The sequence below is a fragment of the Aspergillus clavatus genome, genomic scaffold (genome assembly GCF_000002715.2).
Source record: "Aspergillus clavatus NRRL 1 1099423829802 genomic scaffold, whole genome shotgun sequence".
Taxonomy (NCBI): Eukaryota; Fungi; Ascomycota; class Eurotiomycetes; order Eurotiales; family Aspergillaceae; genus Aspergillus; species Aspergillus clavatus.
This window is the reverse complement of record NW_001517097.1, coordinates 1581938-1603335: the sequence shown is the minus strand read 5'-3', so window position 1 is coordinate 1603335 and position 21398 is coordinate 1581938. Positions and strand designations below refer to the sequence as shown.

The 21398-nt window shown below is 52.8% G+C and overlaps 8 protein-coding genes across 8 annotated transcripts, besides 11 other annotated features; 3 read left to right on the top strand and 5 right to left on the bottom strand.

The window, feature by feature from the left end:
* Window positions 1-82: 82 nt before the first annotated feature.
* Window positions 83-116: a microsatellite.
* Window positions 84-113: a microsatellite.
* A 12-nt stretch (window positions 117-128) lies between the features above and the next one.
* Window positions 129-170: a microsatellite.
* A 63-nt stretch (window positions 171-233) lies between these two features.
* Window positions 234-262: a microsatellite.
* Window positions 235-262: a microsatellite.
* Window positions 263-942: 680 nt separating this feature from the next.
* Window positions 943-2732, top strand: ACLA_038830 (bZIP transcription factor; the record flags this gene model as incomplete). Its single annotated transcript, XM_001271093.1, has 4 exons — window positions 943-1128; window positions 1554-1770; window positions 1841-2350; window positions 2431-2732. 4 exons carry the CDS (start codon window positions 943-945, stop codon window positions 2730-2732), a joined length of 1215 nt encoding a protein of 404 aa, XP_001271094.1.
* A 377-nt stretch (window positions 2733-3109) lies between these two features.
* Window positions 3110-3138: a microsatellite.
* An 816-nt stretch (window positions 3139-3954) lies between these two features.
* stm1 (putative telomere and ribosome associated protein Stm1) lies at window positions 3955-5577 on the top strand (the record flags this gene model as incomplete). Its single annotated transcript, XM_001271092.1, has 5 exons — window positions 3955-3975; window positions 4392-4410; window positions 4511-4681; window positions 4806-4950; window positions 5016-5577. The coding sequence occupies 5 exons, from the start codon at window positions 3955-3957 to the stop codon at window positions 5575-5577; spliced, it is 918 nt and encodes a 305-aa protein (XP_001271093.1).
* Window positions 5578-6187: 610 nt separating this feature from the next.
* Window positions 6188-8960, bottom strand: ACLA_038810 (putative glutaminase; the record flags this gene model as incomplete). Its single annotated transcript, XM_001271091.1, has 5 exons — window positions 6188-6895; window positions 6958-7088; window positions 7153-8158; window positions 8210-8621; window positions 8701-8960. 5 exons carry the CDS (start codon window positions 8958-8960, stop codon window positions 6188-6190), a joined length of 2517 nt encoding a protein of 838 aa, XP_001271092.1.
* A 1557-nt stretch (window positions 8961-10517) lies between these two features.
* Window positions 10518-10553: a microsatellite.
* Window positions 10554-10804: 251 nt separating this feature from the next.
* ACLA_038800 (uncharacterized protein) lies at window positions 10805-12083 on the top strand (the record flags this gene model as incomplete). Its single annotated transcript, XM_001271090.1, has 3 exons — window positions 10805-11143; window positions 11212-11433; window positions 11493-12083. 3 exons carry the CDS (start codon window positions 10805-10807, stop codon window positions 12081-12083), a joined length of 1152 nt encoding a protein of 383 aa, XP_001271091.1.
* Window positions 11214-11241: a microsatellite.
* Window positions 12084-12421: 338 nt separating the features above from the next.
* Window positions 12422-12458: a microsatellite.
* Window positions 12423-12458: a microsatellite.
* A 27-nt stretch (window positions 12459-12485) lies between these two features.
* On the bottom strand, window positions 12486-14123 carry dbp8 (ATP-dependent RNA helicase DBP8; the record flags this gene model as incomplete). The annotated part of the gene is made up of 2 exons (XM_001271089.1): window positions 12486-13545; window positions 13612-14123. The coding sequence occupies 2 exons, from the start codon at window positions 14121-14123 to the stop codon at window positions 12486-12488; spliced, it is 1572 nt and encodes a 523-aa protein (XP_001271090.1).
* Window positions 14124-14364: 241 nt separating this feature from the next.
* On the bottom strand, window positions 14365-16700 carry ACLA_038780 (anion exchange family protein; the record flags this gene model as incomplete). The annotated part of the gene is made up of 5 exons (XM_001271088.1): window positions 14365-15257; window positions 15323-15819; window positions 15883-15970; window positions 16041-16189; window positions 16285-16700. The coding sequence occupies 5 exons, from the start codon at window positions 16698-16700 to the stop codon at window positions 14365-14367; spliced, it is 2043 nt and encodes a 680-aa protein (XP_001271089.1).
* Window positions 16499-16531: a microsatellite.
* Window positions 16701-17271: 571 nt separating the features above from the next.
* bbp (putative zinc knuckle transcription factor/splicing factor MSL5/ZFM1) lies at window positions 17272-19537 on the bottom strand (the record flags this gene model as incomplete). Its single annotated transcript, XM_001271087.1, has 7 exons — window positions 17272-17838; window positions 17901-18121; window positions 18175-18283; window positions 18353-18576; window positions 18787-19004; window positions 19078-19291; window positions 19384-19537. 7 exons carry the CDS (start codon window positions 19535-19537, stop codon window positions 17272-17274), a joined length of 1707 nt encoding a protein of 568 aa, XP_001271088.1.
* Window positions 19538-19979: 442 nt separating this feature from the next.
* ACLA_038760 (glutathione S-transferase family protein) lies at window positions 19980-20883 on the bottom strand (the record flags this gene model as incomplete). The annotated part of the gene is made up of 3 exons (XM_001271086.1): window positions 19980-20607; window positions 20670-20723; window positions 20801-20883. The coding sequence occupies 3 exons, from the start codon at window positions 20881-20883 to the stop codon at window positions 19980-19982; spliced, it is 765 nt and encodes a 254-aa protein (XP_001271087.1).
* Window positions 20884-21398: the final 515 nt, after the last annotated feature.

Below are 21398 nucleotides of genomic sequence, written 5' to 3'. Positions count from 1 at the left end.
AAAAGAAACGAAGCCATAGTTATTTGAGGCGCTGGGACTGGGAGTGAGTTCTCCCGGTGTCCAGCATGGGGCAAGTTTCGCCTTTTTTTTTCTTTTTTTTTTTTTTTTTTTTTCTTACTAGGTCCTCTGGTCTCTGGTCTCTGGTCGTTGGTCTTTGGTCTTTGGTCTTTCCATCCAGCGACAATTGGATTCTTCCCAGCAAAAAGTGGGCTTTCTCTCTGTCTCTCTCTCTCTTTTTTTTTTTTTTTTTTTTTTTTTTTTTCCCATTTAAAAGCTAAACCCACTCGATAATAAAACCTACTAATTATAAGATCCCTTTTCTTGTTAGTAAATAATTTTACCTCACATCTTTTCCCACCACCACTCTCTCCTCCCCCTTTCACACCATCTCACTCAGTCAGTCACCCAAAACTCTCTCAGTGCTGGCTATCTTGATTGCTCGTCAATTTCCTTTATGTCACACATCAACTTAGACTCCTTCAACTCGACTCTTGTCCCTGTCTCCCGCAACAGCCGCGCGTTTCCTGCGTTTGTCTCATAGCCCTACGGGATTCACCATAGTCCATACTCCATACACAACCATACTCAGATTCCACGAGTCGACATCCCATTCTTTATCAGTTTATCTCAGACCTTTTTTTTTTTTTTTTTTGAATTATCTTATTTGTTAAACGCGGTTTCAAAGCAACAAAAGTTACGACTGAACAAGTGAACATCCCGTCAACTCCAGATCATCATCGCCGTCTTTTTGAGGGAGGGTGGATATTATCTCCTGTTTCCTCCCCTTTTTTTTTCTTTCTATTTCCCTTTCTTTTTCCTTCCTCTTTTCACCCTGGCTGCGTCGGCGGGGAAGGGGGGAAGAATAAGACAGACCGTTTCAAGGAAGAGGAAAAAAGGAAAAAGCTTCCATATCGTCGTCGCTCTACTAGAAATCTGCAAATAATGGTCTCCATGGTCGAGGCATCCAATTCCAATCACAATGACACGGCCCCCGAGTCGGTCGTGCCCAAGGCTGAGCCTTTGCCAGAGGGCTCGATCAGTTCATCAGTGTCGACACCAGAAGCTGAGGGTGAAGTTCCAATGCAGGACGTAGCCCAGACGCAGAAGAGAAAAGGTGGAAGAAAACCCGTACGTAAACCCACGTCCTTTTTCTTTTTATATACTCCCCCCTCCCCCCCGGCCCCCTTATTACCCATTTTTTTTATCTTATCTTTTTGTTCCTGCATCAAACTGCGTGGGGACTATTATTATCATTATCATTACTATGAACTACTCTGGTATCTGTGTTGCCAATCTGGGGCCCCGCATTTTGGATGGTTGCTTTATCGCCGGTTTATCATGAGGATGCATCATGATTGATCAATTTCTCCCTCTTATCAAGTTATCGCGGCCTCCTTCAACCCCCCCTGTTCATCTTCTCTCAGCCTCATTTCTGCGACTTGATAGCCTGTCTTCTCTTATCTTTCCTTACCTGCCTGACATCATTGCTCCGTTTCTCCATCTATCTTCTTTTTTTTTTTTCCCTCCTCCTCCTCCTCTAACTTCTCCCTCAGATCTATGCCACCTCGGAGGAACGCAAACAGCGTAACAGACAGGCCCAGGCGGCCTTCCGAGAACGTCGCACAGAGTACATCCGCCAGCTGGAGACAACTATCAAGCGCAATGAAGAGACATTGCAGACTCTGCAGCAGAATCATCGTACCGCCGCAGATGAGTGCTTGATGCTGCGATATAAGAACTCATTACTTGAGAGGATCCTGTTAGAGAAGGGTATGTCGTCGCCGTTCCCCTTCTCACATCACCTCATCACAGACCGACCTTTATACTAACACTCGATCAGGAATCGATGTCCAGGCTGAGCTGCGACTAAAAGCCGGAGCCCCCGGTGGCAACCCCATCAAGCCCAGCCCCATGGTCGCGAAACCCCCGTCGACACTAGAGCGAGTAGCGGTCAACCGATCTACCGCCCACCGACTCCCTGCCGGTATTGCTCCCAAAGGTGATGCTTTCGCCATGTCGCGGGACGGCGCATACGGCATGCCGTCGCCCCAGTTCCAGGCTACCCCGTCGTCACACGTCTCATCCCCCTCGCACACCAAGTCCCCTGGATTCGCCTTCCAAGGAGCCATGTCGCCGACTGGAATGGATCCAGCACAAGCCCAGCATGCGCGCTCACAACTCAACCCACATTCCCGGAGCTTGAGTCAGGCGTCTCCTCCGTTGGGCATCGTTCGACCCGACTCGGTTGATCCCAAGTCGGCCACGCCTGGTGGTACAGGTCCCAGAGGCACCCGCATGCCCTCCGCTGCGTATTATCCATCGCCATTCCAGAAACACTACGATCAACTAGGTAAGTTATTCTTCCCCTTCGCATCCCATTTGGTTTGCTTCTCTGCGAGATAGTATCTTTACTCATGCGTTTCCCTCCAGATCAGGAATATGACGCCCAGGCCGACATGATCGACGAAGAACATGACTCGGGTGACGCACCCCCGTATGTCTCCGGCTTCAACGCCGCAGCGGCCTCGGTTGCATCTGGCGCCCATCCTCTAGGGCCTCGGGGGCTCGCCAACTTCAATTCCCACGGCGAGGCCTCGAACGGAGCGTACGGTAATACGAACCAATTGCTTGGCAACTACGAACCCATGCTCGATGCAGATCCATTTGGATTGAGCGCCAGCATGCACTTCCAGACTCCCTTCAGCTACGAGCAAACCCATACGCGACATTGAACGTTTTTATCTTTGTCTTTTTCTTTCTGGTTCTTTCCGTCCACCATATCTATCACGGCCTATTAATCCGCACTATGTAATCAACGAAAATAAGCACACAAAAAAGGAGGCTTGCAACGACTTGTTCACGGCAATTCTTCCCTGTCTCATGCATGACAATGGTTTGTCCGTGGAATCGAAAGATCAAAAGTTGATGGTGATTTCTTTCTTTTCTTTTGTCTTTTTTTTTCATGTTTCTCATTTTTTTTCCAGAGCATTGCCCGGCGTTCGGCATCGCGGTTGATACCATTTGTTACATGTTGACTTATTATTACTTTTTATATGTCATAAAATGATTGAAAACTGTCTATGCTCGTGAAAATGAAAAGAAATCGGATCTGTTGTCTGTTGTCTGTTGTCTGTTGTCCAAGAAGGATGGCTGGCAAGCTTCAAAGCTATCAGGTGACACGGCGGTTCTCGTCTCTTATTCAGGTACGGTATACACCTTATCTATTATTATTATCATCAATCTATCTACTCTGTACTCTGTAGTTTGTATGGATAGTGATGTTGACCATTTCCTTGTTTTCCGGTCGTCCACGCTGTCCATGATGCTTCAATAATAGCAAGACGGCATAGACTGACCAACCGCAATTGGCGGAGCAAGATGGAAGTGTCAATCCCACTGCAGCTGACTTGGGGTAATACGCCGGAGGAGGCAAATAGATAGCTCTTGCCCTCGTAATGGTTTGCACCTCAGCGATCTGACAGCTCTCATAGCAGGACCTATCGCTTATAATTGACGTCGTCCACAACCGCAAAGCTGCAAAAGACTCGAGTCTTTTCCTCGACAGCTGATTCCGTGCAGCAACTCAATGATGCCATCTGCAGCTGCGAGTGACGCCAATACCCTAAGCCCTAGAAGCTATCCACCAATCACCGCCCGCCCAGCTGCTTTCGCTTAACAGCAATCCGCGCCTTACCCGATTAGTGCGTTGCAACCACAAACGTTCAGACGCTCTTCACATCGACCAACCCAACCCCTTCCCTTCAAACCCCCCCCAATCCCCCCCCCATCATCATCATCATCATCCCAATCAGCCTTTGAGGAGAGGTTGTTCATCGCTACAGTCGTCCAGGTTCAGTCCTTGTTCGACTTCCTCACCCCCGTTTTTCCCTCGACCGAATTGCCGCGGTAATCGGAGAGCCTTCCCCCGGAAGGCCCCTCATAAAACCAGGCGTCATGGCGGACGTCCGGTCCAAGGTATGTCGTGTGCGATTGCGATTTTGAAAAGAGCCCTCTTTTTTTTTTTGCCCCCTCCTCTCTGTGCGAGCTGCTGCGCTGCGATCCGGCCTTGGAAAACCCCCATCTCCAAATGGATTGTGTGGAAGAATAGAAACGAGACCGAGGAGCTACTTCGAAAATGGGGGGTTTTCGGTGTGGGAAATGAGAAACAGCTATCGATCGACGAGCGCAAGAAAAAAACGTCAAGGGAGAAGAAAGAAGAGCTGAACACAAGAGGGGAATTGGGGGGAAAAAACCACCGGATTCGCAGCACAAGGCAACTCATACAGAAAGAAAGAAAAAAAAAAGACCGACAAAAACTGAACATGAAACACAATTGATGGATGCAGTATGGCTGACTATCTTTTTCTCTTTCCTTTTTTCTGCCTCAATAGAACCTCTATGAGCTTCTTGGTATTTTCCCTCTCTCTCTCTCTCCCTCCCCCGGCCCACGGCCCGTGATCACCATTACATCATCGGTTTCTAACCTGGCTGTCTTGCGCGCGCAATATAGGCAATGACCCTGAATTGGATCCCAACAGAGAACCCGAACCCCCCACGAGGGCTCTAGATCGCCCTGCTCCCCGTGTTGGCAAGCGTGACGTTCCCAAGGAAGCTCCCAGCCAGCCCCGTCTTTCCGAGAACAACGCTCGCCGTGGTGCTCGCGTCACCGGTAACGAGGCCGGTATGTTCTGTCTCTCTCATTTGCTCCCAGAAATTTGGAAGAAAACATCGAGGATCTCGAGAATTGGATCCATTTTTCCGAGTATTGGTTGTGAGCTTCGGCTGACTTGGATTCCCTCCCGTAGCTTTCCGTGACCGTCAGGCCGGCAGCCGCAGCAACCGCGACAAGCCCGTCGATGAAGGCAAGGAGCCTCAGCGCCGTGCCTTCCACGCTCGTGGCGAGCGCGGTGACCGCTTCCGCAATGACCGTCAGTCCCGCACTGGCCAGGTGTAAGCATCACCTTTTTTTGGAAACTTGGATCGCTGTGCATGGTTGGCTGATGACAAATCGACAGTGACACCCGCAAGCAGGTGAACCAGGGCTGGGGTGCTCAGTCCGGTGAGAAGGCCGGTGACAAGGCCTGGGATGACGAGAGAGCCGCCGAGGCCATTGCTCAGAACGAGTCCGAGCCCCAGACCCCCGCCGGTGAGGAGCCCGCCGAGCCTGCCGACAAGACCAAGTCCTATGCCGACTACCTCGCCGAGAAGGCCGCTCAGGGTGACCTCAGCGCCAAGCCCGTCCGCTCCGCCAACGAGGGCAGCTCCGTCGACAAGAAGTGGGCTGCCGCCAAGGAGCTGAAGCGTGGTGAGGAGGAGGAGGCCTACATCAAGGGCAAGGAGGAGAAGTCCAAGCGCGAGAAGCAGCGCAAGGAGAAGAACGTTCTTGAGGTTGACATGCGCTTCGTCGAGGCCCCCCGTGGCGGCAACAGCAACACCCGCGGCCGTGGCGGTCGTGGTGGCCGTGGTGCTCGCGGAGGCCGTGGCGGCAACACCACTGCTCCCCGTGCTGAGCAGCAGCGCGGTGCTGCCTCCGTCACTGTTGACGAGAAGAACTTCCCCAGCCTCGGCGGCAAATAAATACAGCCCCGTTGGCTCTGGGAACCGTTAGCCTCCCCCCCTCTCCGGCGGGCAGGCAAATCGCGCGGGCCTTCCAAACTTCCGTGTCTTCTTGTTCCAAACCGTCCCCCGGGGAGAGAGAGATAAAAAGAAAGAGAGAGAAGAATTGTCCTGACGCGATCATGCAAGGCGGGAACGAGTCAAATGAAGCTTTTTTTTTTCCTTTTTTAACACCCTTCCCCCCAAAAAAATGAAAAGGAATTACTACGCCCCCTTGCGGTTCTTCTTTTTTTTTTTCTTCGTCCCACCTTCCCCCGCCCTCGTCTGAAAATGGCCTCATGTAATTTGATTTGAGTGTCAAAAAATAGGAAATTGAGAAACCAAGTAAAAAGATAAAAACCTGTTCTTTCGGAGTAGTTGTGTCTTATATGGTGTAAGACTTGCTTGCATCTACATCATCGCATGTTTATGATACTCGAGAACCTCCTCGTTAGCAATTGATAGAGCGACTATACAGTGTTTATGTATTCCTTGCGGCACCATATCTGGTGTACCCAACCCTACTTCCCCTTCCCAAAATGATTTGATATTTCTCACAGCGATTGATCACTGTACGTCCTAGTCCTACAATCTACAACTCTCCATTCTCCGACCCATACCCACTCCCCCATCCACCAATCCGCAACTCATCCGCCGCATTCGCGGCAGCAACCTCCCACTCCGCCAGGGTCTTCGCATCCCCCTCGTCCAGGAAGGCCAAGCCGTCCATCGCGCGCCCGCCACAGGCGCGCTGCAGCGCCAGGAACGCAAAATGGCCGCCGACGACGGGCCGCGCGAAGAAGTTCGGGCCGGGGAACTCGCCCCTGCCTTCTGTGTTGTGGAGGTCTGTGAAGGGCCGGTCGGTGACGGTCTCGTTGACCCATTTGGCGACGGACTCGAGGATCTCGCTGCGCGTGCGCTCGCTGGCTACCGCCATCGCGAAGAACTCCCAGTCTGTCTTCGTGTAGAGGTGGCGGCTGTCAAGTGGGAGGCCGTATTTCTGCCGCACGTGGTGGTACCAGATTGATTGCCGGGTGTAGATGTGGTGGGGGACGAAGCCCGGGGTAGAAGGGTTCTTCTTGCCCTTGTCGTCGGTGAATAGCGGAGTCTGGGGCTGGCGAGGGAGTTGGTCCTTCGGGGAGAGATCGGTGCCCTCCAGATGGAAGCAGAGCTGGGCGTCGGCGTAGAGGTTGTAGATCGTTGTCCAGGAGCCGTACCAGTCGTAGGCGAGCTTTGCGTGGGAGCCGTCGCGGGACATGCCGAACTGCTCCCATTTGGCGATGTAGGTATCCGAGATGTTCTGCGGTTGTCAGTTGATTATCTCCACGTCTAGAGATGCTCTAGGAGAAGAATGGGGCCTACCTTGAAGTATGATGCGTCGGCGCTGTGTCCAGCCACTTCGGCTAGCTTGCTCATGGCGTTAATGCCAATGATACCTTTCAGTGCCAGGTTGGTCTGCAGCGCAAGCCATCCGGCGAAATCATCCGTGGACACTGTTCAGGTTAGCCTTCATCAACTTGAACCCCAATCCATACAGAAAGGTGGACATGATCATACATTGGTTCGCGGGTTCTAGGGAGAATTCTACCAGATAACCCGTCCATTGGCTCCAGAGCCTGTAGCTGCGCTGCACCCATTTCTCAGCCAGACGCTCGCCTTCTGCGCCACCGCCCCATTTCCCGTCTTGCCGGTCGATGCCAGCCAAGGCTTGCAGCTCACCCAGCGGGAAGTAGCCAGTGTGTGGTTCCGAGACCTGGGGGGAGACGCCCTGCGTGGACCATCTCGAGGCAGCCGCCGAGTCATCCGAGTATCGAAGGGAGTTAACGATGGCGAGGCCCATGATGAGAATGTTCCCACATTCCTCGACGGGCATGTACTCGTCATTACCATCAGGGTGGCCAGTCGCGTTGGGGAAATGCGTTCCGAGATCATGCATGGCATAGGTATTCGGGTACTGTCCACTGAGCATATGCTCGATCAACGGCTCCAAGAGATAGGCCAGCCAGCGCGGATTCGTGTACAGGAAAAATGGGAACGCCGGGAAGATGACATCAATGGTCTGGAAATTGCCATTGGAAGAGATCTCCTTCAGGAAGAGAATAGGATCATCGGGGGTTCCAGAGAATGTCGTTGCTCCCATAACCTGTCTGGCTGAAAGTGCAACAATGTCGACATAATCATCAGCACCGGACTGGTACGCATCCTTTGCCAGCTGATCAGAATAATCGGCAGCGAGAGTAGCCGCATGGTCAAAATCGCTATGATGGAAACTAAGCAGCTCTTCCACGCTCCCAAACCATGACTGCCAGAGCGGTTTCATCAAAGTCAAGCCGCGAGCTGACGCAAATTGAACAACTGGGTCTTGAATCAGCGCAACGGTGAAGGTCACGCTACTGTCAGATTTGGCTGCCTTTTTGCTGGGATTGAATGACTTGGAGAATGCAAAGACGGGCTCTCGGTCCCCAATCGCACGAAAACCCTCATCATTCACGTTTTGGACGGCCCCTTTGGTTGCAAAGATACTCCGCACGGAGTGGGCATCGCCAGATTGATATTGGACGTCCTACTCCGAGTCAGCAATCGCTCCAAATAATCATATAAGCAGCAGACTAACAGCAGGTCCAGTAAAGTGGAGGGTGCCCCATTCGGCCCGGTCACGAATCTCTGAAAGCAACAATTCATTCTGTCGTCGGAATTGCCATTTCTGGAGCGTCGGCTTCTTCTCTTCAAGACCAAAGGTATCGTGTTGCCAGACGATGGTACTTCCAGCATCACCGCTCACCCAACGTCCGTTGAGGTCCATATAGACATTGACTGGTTCGTCAGCATGGAGCACATGAATGGTTATATATGACGCAGGGATCGACTGTCTGAGAGTCGATGTCGGCGTGATCGGGGACAGGAATGAAATTGTAATCTCGACCGGATTTGATGCAGAAAAAATCGTTGGGTCGATGCGGTAGGTCAGATTGGTCGTGGAGGCATCGTATTTCGATCCCAGGTATGTAGGGTATTCAACTTGTGCTCTGTCACAGGGATGTCAGAGACTGCCGAAAAAAAATACATTTGAGGCAGACTGCAGATGTAATAGATGTTGTACCATACCCAGACAGATAATCCTGCGGTTTGCCTACCAATGGATATACAATACCGGTACTAGGGACCTGGGCCATCAAGGAGAGCCCGATCTCCTCACCAGTATAGAACATGGGCCATTTGGACCATGGTACCTCCCGAGCATCCCCAAGCCAGGTGCTTAGATAGGGATTCCTAACCGTCAACGGTAGGACCGGGGGGGTGAGAGTTGATGCTGCACTGACAGCCGCCTGGACGGCGGCTGCCAGCACCGCAAGGGATGGGCGCATTGTGCTCGAGCCACGGCAGAACGTGTAACGAGGAAGCAAGAAACAAGCGAATTGTGTCGCAGGAAACGCAGATATTAGGACTAAGAATGATCGATAGTGTAACAGGAAAAGCGAGGTTGTTGATAAAAGAGATGATCGAGCAGAAGAGATTCAAGTTAAGTAGTGCTGTGGGAGGGAGGATCAATGTTTCAACAGGCAGACAGACTCAGCTCCGCTCCACATCCATGAATGATGCAATTCGCCTGGTTGGTGGATGAGAAAGACACGGGAAGAGCAATGATCGGCTAGGAAAGCATACAGGAGTCCCGCCGGCTCCAGTGATCCTCACGACAGACGGAATATGATGGAGACTGGATTACCAGGGGTGTGTCTATCTGATCGCGACAAGCCACCAACTGTGTCTCACGCAAAGGAATGCGGGGAAAGCTGCGAGTCTTGCGATGATCAGATGATATCGATGGGCCATTGAGGAGGCTGTTCAAGACGTGATTACAATAGTAGTCATCTATAAGGTGATGAGGTTGATGATCGGATGGATCTGCCGGGGAGACAGATTCCCTTGAGATGCAAAGAAGCAGTTGAAGACATTTTGGTCTGTCGTGAGAGATGAATGATGTCATGCGGAGATGGGGATCGATAAAGAGCTGCCATTACGAATGGCTATAAAGGATAAGAACGTATGGAGTGAAAGTGACAACGATAGCAGGGTGTGTATGGGGATAGGTAGTTGAAAGAAGGAAACTATTGCAGACCCAGAAATAATAATGGGTGCGGTGTCTCCATCAGTGATCAAATCCTCTCTCTATATAAACATACCAACCAGGAAATAAATGTCTACATCAGAGCTACCACTCGTCAACGCTTCTCCTCGGGCATGAGAGTCCAGATATTTGATGATCGACAGAGTCAGATTACCCCGATGATCTCTTCTAATTTCTTCTGTAATTATTCTAACTAGTATTCGAAGGAGGAGGATGGGTGCTGGATCGTTGACTATGCACAATGATAATCTTAACACCTGAGGCATACACATCAAAGACAGAGGATCAAATCATGCCGAAAATGAAGAACAGCGAATCTGATTCAGTCACAGGGTGGCTCTGTTCAAGTCCAATTCAATAAAGAGCTTAGAGATACACAGCTGGTTGCAATTGCATGACTCTGTCCGATCACAGTGTAGGTGTTGCTCATTGGCGTACCTTGAAGTACCTGTGAAGTACCTCGATGTATCTCTCCATCTATATCAATTCCAAAGATCAGATCCCCTTTCCCTTCCCATTGAGGCTATAACAGGTCTGTCTTTGGATTAACTAGTCGGTGAAACAAATATGATTACATCCCAAATTCCAGCATTCCTCAGATAACTTTCTTAACAAACTCACATGGTCTATCTCTTATCACGACGCGTGGAGAGACGCGGACGAGGTCTGGAGTGGGCCTAGTCACGATGCTCAGGTACGCCGGAGTACAACCAACCACCCTCTGCGGTACTAAACTATACAGAGCCCCGACACAAACTACAGACACACGCGATTTCCAACGCGCTGTTTTGCCTCGTTCTTCTTCTTCTTCTTCTTCCTCCTCCTCCTCCTCCACCATTGTCCTTTTTCCTCTTCTCCTCAACTCCTCCCCTTTCTCTTTCTTCCTCTACATTCTTTTTTCTCTCATCATCTGGGTCAATCGGTACATTCCTGACCCGCTGATCACTCGCGTGGTTCTCAAACACTTAGATACTCGTCCATACATCACAATATTGGATAACTACTGCTGCACCTCTCCACCAACGCCTCACTTCTCCAATTACTCTGGGCCTTTTTTTCTACTTCCTCTCAGATATACTGAAAATGCTCCCGACAGCACGACAGAGCCCCATTAAAGAGGGAAGACGCATCCTTGGCGACAAAACTCCCAACGCGTATCTGTCGCCCGCACGCAATCGGAGCGTGGATGCTTTCTCGGCCACTTCACCTGTCAAACGCTCTCTCTTCGAGAATCTCTCCCCTAAAAAACTCCTTCCTTCGCCATGTCTGGTCGGGCAGAAACGCACAATTGATCAGGTGGACGACGATTGCCGTGTAAACAATGCGAGTGTGCAAGCTCGGCGTGTTGAGCAACGGACAGAAACAGACCACCAACGCAACGTGCAGGAAGCTCGTACGCAGATTCCAGTTCAACATGATCGGGTATGTTGAATTGGTTTTCTATCTAAGCTTCCAGTTATCCGTTCATTTGTGCTCATGTTCGTGTATAGTTACAACAACAACAACAACAACAAAAACAATCCAACGCGATGCCCTCAAATGATACCCCACATACACAGTCACAACAACCACTCCCACCAAAACCACGCCAGCTCTCCTTGAATGATATTGTGAACTTCATCGATACCCCGAGCCCAAAGAAAGCTCCCGCAGTCCACTACCCACGCTCCGTCCCAGAAGACCCCAGCACGCGCAAGTTGTTTATCCAAGAGGTAAGGCAGCGCGTCTGGCCCCCAACTACACCCTACCCATCCCTCTAACAAAAATACAGAAAGCTACCCTCCTTCGCAGCCGAATCCAAAGCGCCATGCGCCACGTCCGAGACCACCAATTCGACCGCAGATTATCAGAGCTCGAAGCTCACAGCCGCAAATTGCCCCGCCTCTCACTGCCCGCTGTGCAACCCCGACCCCAACCCCACGCCACTCCCCGGCTCCAGAAGCAAGACACAACCACCCACACAATCACAACGACGGAACCATCCTCCCCCGCGGACAAAACACCCCGACGCCTCGAGCCCGCCCTAGACCTGGAACCTACCTCGGACACCCCCTCCAACCCGGCCCCGCCCCCAGGCCTCTCATCCCCACCCCTCTCTGCCGGCACTGGCAACCAGGAAGATCCCATGCGGACCCCGACGCAGCGAAGCTTCCGCCACCGGACAAACACGCTCGACTCACCGATGCAGCTGAGTAGTCCGCCCGCGACGGTATCGCGTGGGAAGCGGACCCTGGATTTGACAGGGGAAAGTGACAAGCATGAGACTGGGAGTGTGGCCACGCCGTCGCACAAAGGTGATGCTGTGGACGGGCTGCTGAAGCTCATGAACACGGCAGACCAATGCGACCAGCCCGAGGCGTGAACTGGCTCGTCATGACGGATGCATCCTCCCCGTGTTTCTGTATAGTATGGCATAGCGAACGCTATAAAGTCCATAGAGCTAAGGTGCTCTTACTGCTACATTCTACCTAATGCAGTGCAGCTAGATGTTGGAGCAAACCCAGCTCCAGCGGAGGCAAAATGGAGAGAGTGATGGACGTCTCTACGCAGGTCCAAGTCGAGAGATTTGTACAAAATTCAATCCATATATACCAGAGAGAAGCTATCTTCGGAATAAGAGTAAAAGAACCGTAATGCTGTTGACGAACACGAACACGAACACGCTAAACTAGAGGATGGATGTATACCGAGGAACAGCAGAAAAGAAAAAAAAAAAAAAAAAAAAAAAAAGAAAAAAGCCATTCATGGCCATGCCGTAGGACATCTACCGCACCTTCTTCAGCTTATTCCGCTTCCGTCCCAGCACATCACGGCCCTCGTCGATCTCCCCAGAGGCTTCGCGCTTGGCCTCTCCGACTTCCTTGAGGACACCCGTGCGCACCACCCGACCTTCGATACTAACGCCCTCCTCGCTCCACTCCTCCATCTGGCGGCCAACGCGGGCCTCGATCGCCAGCACGAGCTGCACATCGCGCTGGCCGACCAGCGTCACGGACTCACCGCTGCGGCCGGCACGTGCTGTACGACCCACGCGGTGCACGTAGTCGTCCGGGTTGCGCGGCACGTCGTAGTTGACGACGAGGCTGACGGAGGGGATATCAAGACCACGGGAGGCAACGTCCGTGGCGACGAGGATGCGGGCGGCGGAGGCGCGGAAGCGGGCCAGGTTGGCGTTGCGCTCAGACTGCGGGAGCAAGCTGTGCAGCGAGGTGACGCGGTGCGAGAGGCGGCGGAGCATGCGCTCGAGCAGGTCCGCGGTCTTGGTGTGGTTGCAGAAAATGATGGCGGGCTTGGTGCTGTTGCCTTCCGTCGAGAGAAGGACGTGCAGGAAGGCTTCGCGGTGCGTCAGTGGGACCTTGAGGTACGTTTGTTTGAGCGTCGGGGGCACGGTGCCCTGGCTCTCGGACGAGATCTCGGTCACGAAGACGGGCGGCTTGTTGGCGGCGCGGGGCATGTTCTTCAGCGCGCGCACCTCGGGTGTCACTGTCGCCGTGAACAGGAGGGTCTGCCGCTCGCTAGAGGGCGGGAGGGCCGAGAGACATGTCTCGACGTCCGGGAGCATGCTGCCCGGTCCGCTGGAAAGGAGCCGGTCCGCTTCATCGAGAACGACCATGCGGACGCGCTTGAGGCCGCATACCGTGTCCTCGCCGGAGGACTTGATGTGATCGGCCAGACGGCCGGGGGTCGCGACGACCACGTGGGGTCTGCCTGCCAGAGCGAGTGCTTGGGACCGCATGTCCGTTCCACCGGTGATAAGCACGGGTTTCATGCTCTGTGGCGCCGAGATGGCCTTTATTTGCTCAAAGATCTGCAACGCAAGTTCTCTAGAAAGAAGAAACAATCAGCCACAATCACCATCCTCAATGAATTCCTCCAAGAAAACACCATACCTAGTAGGAGTCAAGATAAGTCCAAAGATACCAAGCGGATCCTCCGCCCACTTCTGCAGCATCGGCACCGAAAACGCAATCGTCTTACCGGAACCAGTCCGGCTGCCTCCGATACAGTCCTTCCCATTCAGAATCTCCGGTATACACGCCTTCTGAATCGCCGTCGGTTTCCTCACAGCCAGTGTTGTCAACGACCCAACCAGCCAAGGCGCCACATTGAGCGCCGAAAATGAAGACGCCTCTTCGCGCAACCCAATCTCAAGTGCATCGCGGATCAGAACCGGGTTCTCCTGACCTGCCGACGCCACAGGCTTCGCATCCTCTGCACCTTTCTTCTTGATACGGGAGAGGGTGGGGAGCGGCGCCGGCGCAACGTACGAGTCATCGGAGGATGCGGAGAGCCTTCGGCGTTTGGGGGCGCGGGTCTGGATATCGGGCTGTTCCGTTTCGGACGATCCCGATGACTCGTCGAGGTCCTCGGATATCGTCTCTTCAGGCCTTGGGGGCGCCATTGTGCTTGCTGGTTTGTTTCTTGCGATGCTGAAATTCTTCGAAATTCTTCGGCAGAAAAGTGACCGCGCGAAGGCGGTGTGGGTATCGTTGACACGTGATTCTTTTCTAAGATATACTGGATGCTTCAGTGGCCCCAAACACCCAATCATATTGCTTTTGATGATCCCTAGGCTTTATATGTGCTATGTTATATACAAACGGCCGAGGTTATGTTACAGTAACAGTGTAGACATGTTGGAATCAGTCCGCTCGACCTGAAACACTCCGCCTCCGGATCGAAGACATGGGATGTAGTTCGTGGGACTCTCCTCTTTCCAGATCATCTTCTACTGGGGACTCAGACGATACATCTCTCCGCATCATGGAAGAATCTATCGCGTCTGTTCTAGAGCCGTGCTGGTGCGGTTCTACTGCCGACGGAGCCGAGGTTTCCACCTCATCATAGCCATATGTTCCACCAACGCTTTCCATCGTAAAGGGACTCGCAGTCGGTCCATCGAGAATAGCTAGTTCCTCCCTCGTGAACCAATACGGCAGCACAAAGAACGGCAGCGGGATGAGCAGCAGAATGATCACCGGGAATCCGATGGCGGCAATCGTCTGTGTGATGGCAAATGTGGCCCCAAATCCGATCAGTTCTATAATAACAAACATCCAAATGGCGCGTCTGCGCTCAATCCTCTTCAACGGGTTGGACGCGGGGGTGAAGTTCTTGTCCTGCGCTAGGAATATGAGTTTCTGCGTGATCCCGTTGCCTTGCAGGGCCTGCACGCCCATGACGAAGAAAAGGCCGGCCATGACACCCTGTGGGATCAAATGCAAGACGATGAGAAGCGGGCCGCTCATCGTCCCGAGTGTCAAGAGACCCTGGGCGAAGTTGCTCACTCGCTGCTCGACTACATGGTCGGTGATACGGATCGTCTTGCCCTTATTAGTGTCGTCGTTGTCAGCGACGTCGCGCGTGACGCACAGCGCGGCTGTGTGGAACGGTGCTTGGGGGATCAATCCGTTGGGAAAGGGGATGCCCAGGATGCCAGCGACGAAGGTAGTGAGCCCCAGCAGCCAGATATCCCAGTGGAAACCGGCAGGTTTGCGTAGAGGAAATTCTGTCCCCTGCGCGATAAGTGATGACACTAGTTGGAGCAAGCGTCAGCTTCTGTCTCTCTGTAGAGACCCCCCGATGAGAAAGGAAACTCACCATTGTGGTCAAAGTAGAAGAGAATAGTCAGCAGCAGAGCGAATGGAATGGCCAGGAAGATATCCCCAACAGAGATATTCCAAAAATCCACCAGCCAATCCCGATCAGCCGTAGGGAAAAACGCCTTGCTGGTGGGCAAGGTCGCAACCTCGACGTCCCTCATATGGCCGATGTGGACAAATCCAGTAAAGAACACGATAGTCAACGGCGTGCCGTAGTCCTCCAGGAATTTGCGCACATATCTCTGAAACAGGGTGCTATTACCGAGCTCCCCACAGATCCAGCCGCTCATGAGGACAAGGAGGGCGACCATGATACTCAGGTACGCGGACGCCTCTCCAACCTGCCCCCACTGCCGAGTCAGAACCTGAATCCCCTTCTGGAGGTAGATGAACGCAACGTAGAAGCCGAAGATATCGCATGAGAAACGCGTCACATAGGTCAGGCCATTACAGGCGTTCGTGATGGCCAAGACCCAATGCATAATCAACGACCAGCTTTTGATAGTCAGCAAACGGGTTTTGACAAGCTCCACAGACCATGAAGGGGGGTAACCTTACATTCCAATCCAGCACATGAACGCGAGATACGGCGTCCCACGCGGAGAGACAATATCATAAACAGTGTAGTTGAAGACTGTGATCGGACCTATTGCACCCGTTAAGCCAACGACCATATATACGTACCCGCCGCTTTTCCAACGAAAGATCACACATACCAGTAACACCAACAATCACCAACGGCTGCGCAGCAAATAGCGCAAACACCACAGCCCCGAGAACCGAAGCAAGCAGCACTTCATTCACCCCATAGCTCTGGTCCGTCTTCTCGAACATATCCAGCGAGAACGCAAGCGCAGGCAAAATACTGTCTCCCCCATCTCGTCAGCAAAACGCCCCTTGACCCCCAACATCAGAAGCAGATCCAGAAGAAGAAGAAGGGGGAAAGAAAGAAATACCTACTTGGCAAAATACATGTACACCGTCGCCGGGATCACACGGTAATCCCATGCATCCGTCCAATCACTCGCGTAGAACGGCGCCCGCCGCTTGATATCCTGGATCATACCGCGGAAGAGCCGTACACGCCACCACTTCGGCGGCTTCGCGGAGGATGCGCCCGTCTGCACGCGCGCCAGACCCTCCGCATGTTGCTGCGACGTTCCATGCTGATGCTGGGCGTGGGCGTGGGCGTGGGCGTGGGTGTGGGTGTGCGATTTGCCACTGCCGGGGCGGATGTGCTGCGACCCCGACCCCGACCCCGGCTGCCAAGGATCCCGCTGCGAGTCCCCGGGGGTAGTCTTGGGCACATTGGACCGGGAAGGCACGGGCGTGTCCTCGTGGGAAGATGTGTGAGAGGCCCGGCGGGTTCTATGCATGTTGGCAGAGTGGTTGAGGCGCGGAGTCAACCTTTCCTTGTAGCACGCCAAGCCAATCTGTGCCAACGATGAGAGAGCTTTTGCGTTCCCGGGGCGCTTAGCGGCTTAGATGAGTTTGGAGGGATTGAAAGTAGGGCTTAATTTTTTTCCCTCTCTCCGTGTGACTACAGACGAGTTTGAGGTGGGAATTAGATGAAGAAAATAGTTGATGGTTGAGCCTGAGGCACCGCGTCATTTAGTGTACTACGTATGACGGCCTAAACGATGGTCGGGATCGCCCGATTGGGTCATTGTAATGAGAATGTGAAGCCAAAGCACCATCTACTGGGTATGTTCCTTGTTCTTAAGGTACATTACAATTGACGTGTCTACTATATGACCACAATACATAAACTAATTAATTCAATAGCCATAGAATATTAAGCATGAATCTCAATCCCTTTGAGCGCAGCCAATTTTTTGAATCCACTCCTCAGCTTTCAAGCTTCAAGCTGTACGCGCACATCACGAGACTTAAATCTCTCACAACTGCAAAGGGTATACTATTGGAGAACTTGTGACGCTGCGATGTCTACGCAGACGGAGGAGGCGGGGGTGGCTGTTCACTCGGAGGAGGAGGTGGCGGTCCTTCGCCAGGGGGAGGTGGTGGAGGGCTACCAGCACCGTAGTATGCCGAAGGCATGCCTGGTGGAGGAGGCGGGATACTCAGACCTGGAGGAGCGCCGGGAGCACCCATACCAGGTACGGAGGCGCCATAGCCAGCGTACGCTCCGTAACCGTAAGCTGCCTGTCCGCCCGGAGGTGGAGGCGGAGCCTGCTGCTGCTGCCAGGGAGCGGCACCGCCAGAAGCACCAGGGGCACCGTAACCGCCAGCATGTGAGCCATATCCGTAATCGCCGCCTCCGCGACCCTGTGCCGCCCATGGGGGTGCACTGCCGGAGTCCCGTGATCCGTAATCATCACGAGAGCGATTGTCCCGTCCTCTTTGTTGCCAGGGAGCAACATCACTAGGTGGTGGTCCGCGCTGCCACGGCTTCGCGTCGCGATCATCGTATCCGTGATCGGGGCCGGCTTCGATGCGGCGGGGTGGCTGGCCATCACCACCGGGGGCACCGCCAGACAATTCTTGCATAAGTTGCTGGTCAAGTAGTTAGGATATGTTGCATATTCCAAAGGGGCGAACATGGAATCAAAACTTACCTCCATCTCACGATCGACAGCATCACCTTGTCCGATAGCTCTGCGACCGCCGGCGCCGGCACCGCCGCCATAACCACCGCCATTGCGCCAATCGGAGCCTCTCTGGCGATCGGGACAATCACGAGCCATGTGGCCAGCATTCCCGCAGACACGACAGATGATGTTGGCGGTGAAGTTACGCTGTTCAGGACAGTCGTACTTGCGATGTCCAATTTGACCACCTGTTCCAATCAGTACATGGACTTTCAAGAGATGTATAAGTAGGAAAACTTACAGTTCTGGCAAGCCTGGTTCTCATCGTCACGCAGAGTACCGTTAAGAGCGGCCAGCTCTCGCAGCTGATTTCTCTTGAGTTCATTCTGGCCTTCGGGAATCGAGGCAGCCTGTCAAGCATCGTTAGTATCTGATTGCTCCCCGGGAAGCACTGAGAGAGAAAAAAGGCATCGACTTACGGTTTCAATGACATTGTGCACCAGCTTCTTCGCCTTATTGACCTTTTCTTCTGTATCGGCCATGATCAAGCAGTGGAGATCTTCTTCCTGGTTACTAGCGTGAGCCGCGTCAGATCGACCTTTTCCTTCCTTGACGGAGCCTTTGCCTCGAATAGCAATCTTGGCACCCGATTCGGACTCCATCTTCTTCAGGGTATTTCCACGGGGTCCTATGAGTAAGCCAACTGTGAAAGGTAGCAAAGAGCTAAGTGTTAGTTCTGATGGTGATTCAAGGAGAGCAACAAAAGCAATGCATAGTCAAGCAGCAAGGGTTAGCAAGAAGCGAGCCTTTAAAACATCATCAAAAGGCGATGTCCCATGGGCCCGACTCGAGCAGAGAGCCAAGAAAGACGCAATGCAGGAATGGTTAGGAGTTAGAGGGTTAGTTATCATACTGAAGTTAATCTCTGGATAGTCATTCACTGGAACATAGACCTTCTCCTGGGTCTTGGTAGGACGCCTATAGTCTGAAGGCGGGTGGTAGTTAGGAATGGTCTTCATGGCCTTTTCGACGAGCTTGTGACGCTCGTCCTCCAGGCGCTTCCGGTAACGGTATTCCCTAGTGTTTACACGTCTGCCGAAGTTATCGTACTGCGGGGGAGGCGACGGAGATCTGCAGAGAAAAAAAAAAAAATTCGTTAGTTGGAGACGCTCACTAGAATCATGAAAAAGGGGGAAAGACAAACCTGTCACCATCCGCAGGGACGACATCGTTGATACGAAGCTTCTGACTGATCTCTTCTATCCGAAGATGCAGAGTATAAGCCTCAAGCTGTTCGTTGGTGAAGTTCGCCATGATCATCGTGGGCAAGCCCATGAGACCAGCAGCCTTGTTCTCCTGCGCATCGCCCCAGCGGTTGCGCTTCTTGCGCTTCTTAATCCCATCAGCAGGGGGATCCGCTGCGGAAATTTGTCAGTAAATGATTGTTTTTTGCATATGAAAACGAGAGAAGAGAATTCACAAGAACGAATCAAAGGATATAGTGACGTACCTCGAACGGGGCTTCTGCCACGCTTGACGCCATTATCTGCGCCAACAGAGGCGGGCGTCGCGGTGCGACTGTCCTCCTCTGCATCATCACCGAACCGCCGACGGCCCAGAGGGATGTTGTTGGAACCTGTAATTCCTTGGTTGCGCCACGCCATGTTATCCTGATGCTGCTGTGATACGAGAAGTTAATCTGTCCGGTAAGCAAGCGCACACAAAAAGCTCGGGTCGCAGTCCAAGCTGTTTGATGAGAGATGTGCAGAATAAATACTTTCTCGCGTTGTAGATCAGAGGGTCAAGAGGACGAGGTGGCAAGCTCTGTAGTCACGTGAAACAGTAACCAAGGTCTTCCAGGGCTCATCACGTGCCCTTGGCCCTTGGCCCAAAAGCTCTCATGATCTAGGCTAACGTGGAAAAGAGAAGCTGGTGTTGAGCTGAGAGGGTGAGATTGGCCAGGGCCCTTGCGCAATAACTACGGAGTGCAGAGAGTCAGGGATAGACTAAGGGTCTTCACATATGCGACTAGTAGTAATTCTCTTGAAGCAATACACCCCTGCATCATTATTATCATAACAGACTAATTTATTGGAAAACGAGAATTTAATGCTTCGCCTTGTTAGCATCCGACTTCATACCCTGCTGAATCCACTGCTTCGCCTCCTCCGCCTGCTTCTCCATCTGCTCCTTATTCTTCAGCAGCTCCTTGATGGTATGCGGCGAGGGCACATGGCGACCCTTCTCCACTCCAGGCCGCGCCGCCATCCGGTCCTCCCACGCCTTCAGATGCGGGAACTCCTCGATGTCGATGCCCGCCCAGCCGGCCGAGGCGATCCAGCCCCAGTGCGAGATATCCGCGATGGACACGTGGTCACCGACCAGGTACCCGGACTTGGAGTTGGCGAGCTGCTTATCGAGCACACCGTAGAGGCGGCGCGTCTCGTTGATGTAGCGGTCGACGCCGTACTGGATGCGCTCGGGCGCGTAGCGGTTGAAGTGGTTCGCCTGGCCCTGCATGGGGCCGACGCCGGCGTTCTGGAAGTAGAGCCAGCTGATGGTGTCGTGGTACTCGCGCGTGCCCTTGGGGTAGGAGATCTTGTGCTCGGTATCGTACTGTTCGGCGAGGTAGGTGAGGATGCTGCCGGATTCGAAGAGGTTGATCTTCTTGCCGTCGGTGAAGGTGTCTGTCAGCGCGGGGATGCGGCCGTTGGGGTTGATTTCGAGGAACCAGCTGCATGGAAACCGTCAGTGTCTATGTCTTTTCTCAGTGGTAAGGTGGTTTGCATCACTTACGGTTCCTTCTGTGTGTTCTTGGAGATATCAATCCTCTCCACCTTGTATGGGAGTCTGTGTTTTCATCGGGGTGTTAGTCGCACAACCCACGTCAAAAGTCCCATCACAGCTTGGATCAAGGACCAACGAACCCCAACTCCTCCAGCGCAATGGAGATCTTGATTCCATTAGGAGTCTGCGCGGTATACAGCGTGATATCTGGTCGGTTCGCCATGGCGGATGTAGTCGCTCGTCGAGTAAACGTACTGGAGGTACTGGAGGTAGAAAATGCACAAGATCGTCCTAATCTATGGACAAAAAACAGCATATACAGGAGTACTTCTTTTTATATAAGATCTAACAAGATAAATAAAGTGTTTGGACAGACCCTCTGAGCTCTTATATAGACAACAGCACAGCTCCAGTATGGCTCGGATTACCCCGCCGATTCTTCTGTAACTGATGATTAATGTTCAATTGACCGGATTATGATGCCATCCGCGGCCCCACTTGGATGATTGCTAATCGAGTTAAAAAAATCGACAGCATACCTATGGATTGGACTGGACTGGACTGTACGCTATTGTCACTTGTCACAGTAGTGAGAGATGGAATCCTGTCGATGGAAGGAGAATCGGGCGTCAGCGGGTCGGTGTGATCCTCCATTTGGATGGATGAATCTACAGCCGAGAGTTCAGTGCAGTAAGCAGCAGGATCAAGGATCCAGAAAGGCTGATAGTGACTATGTAC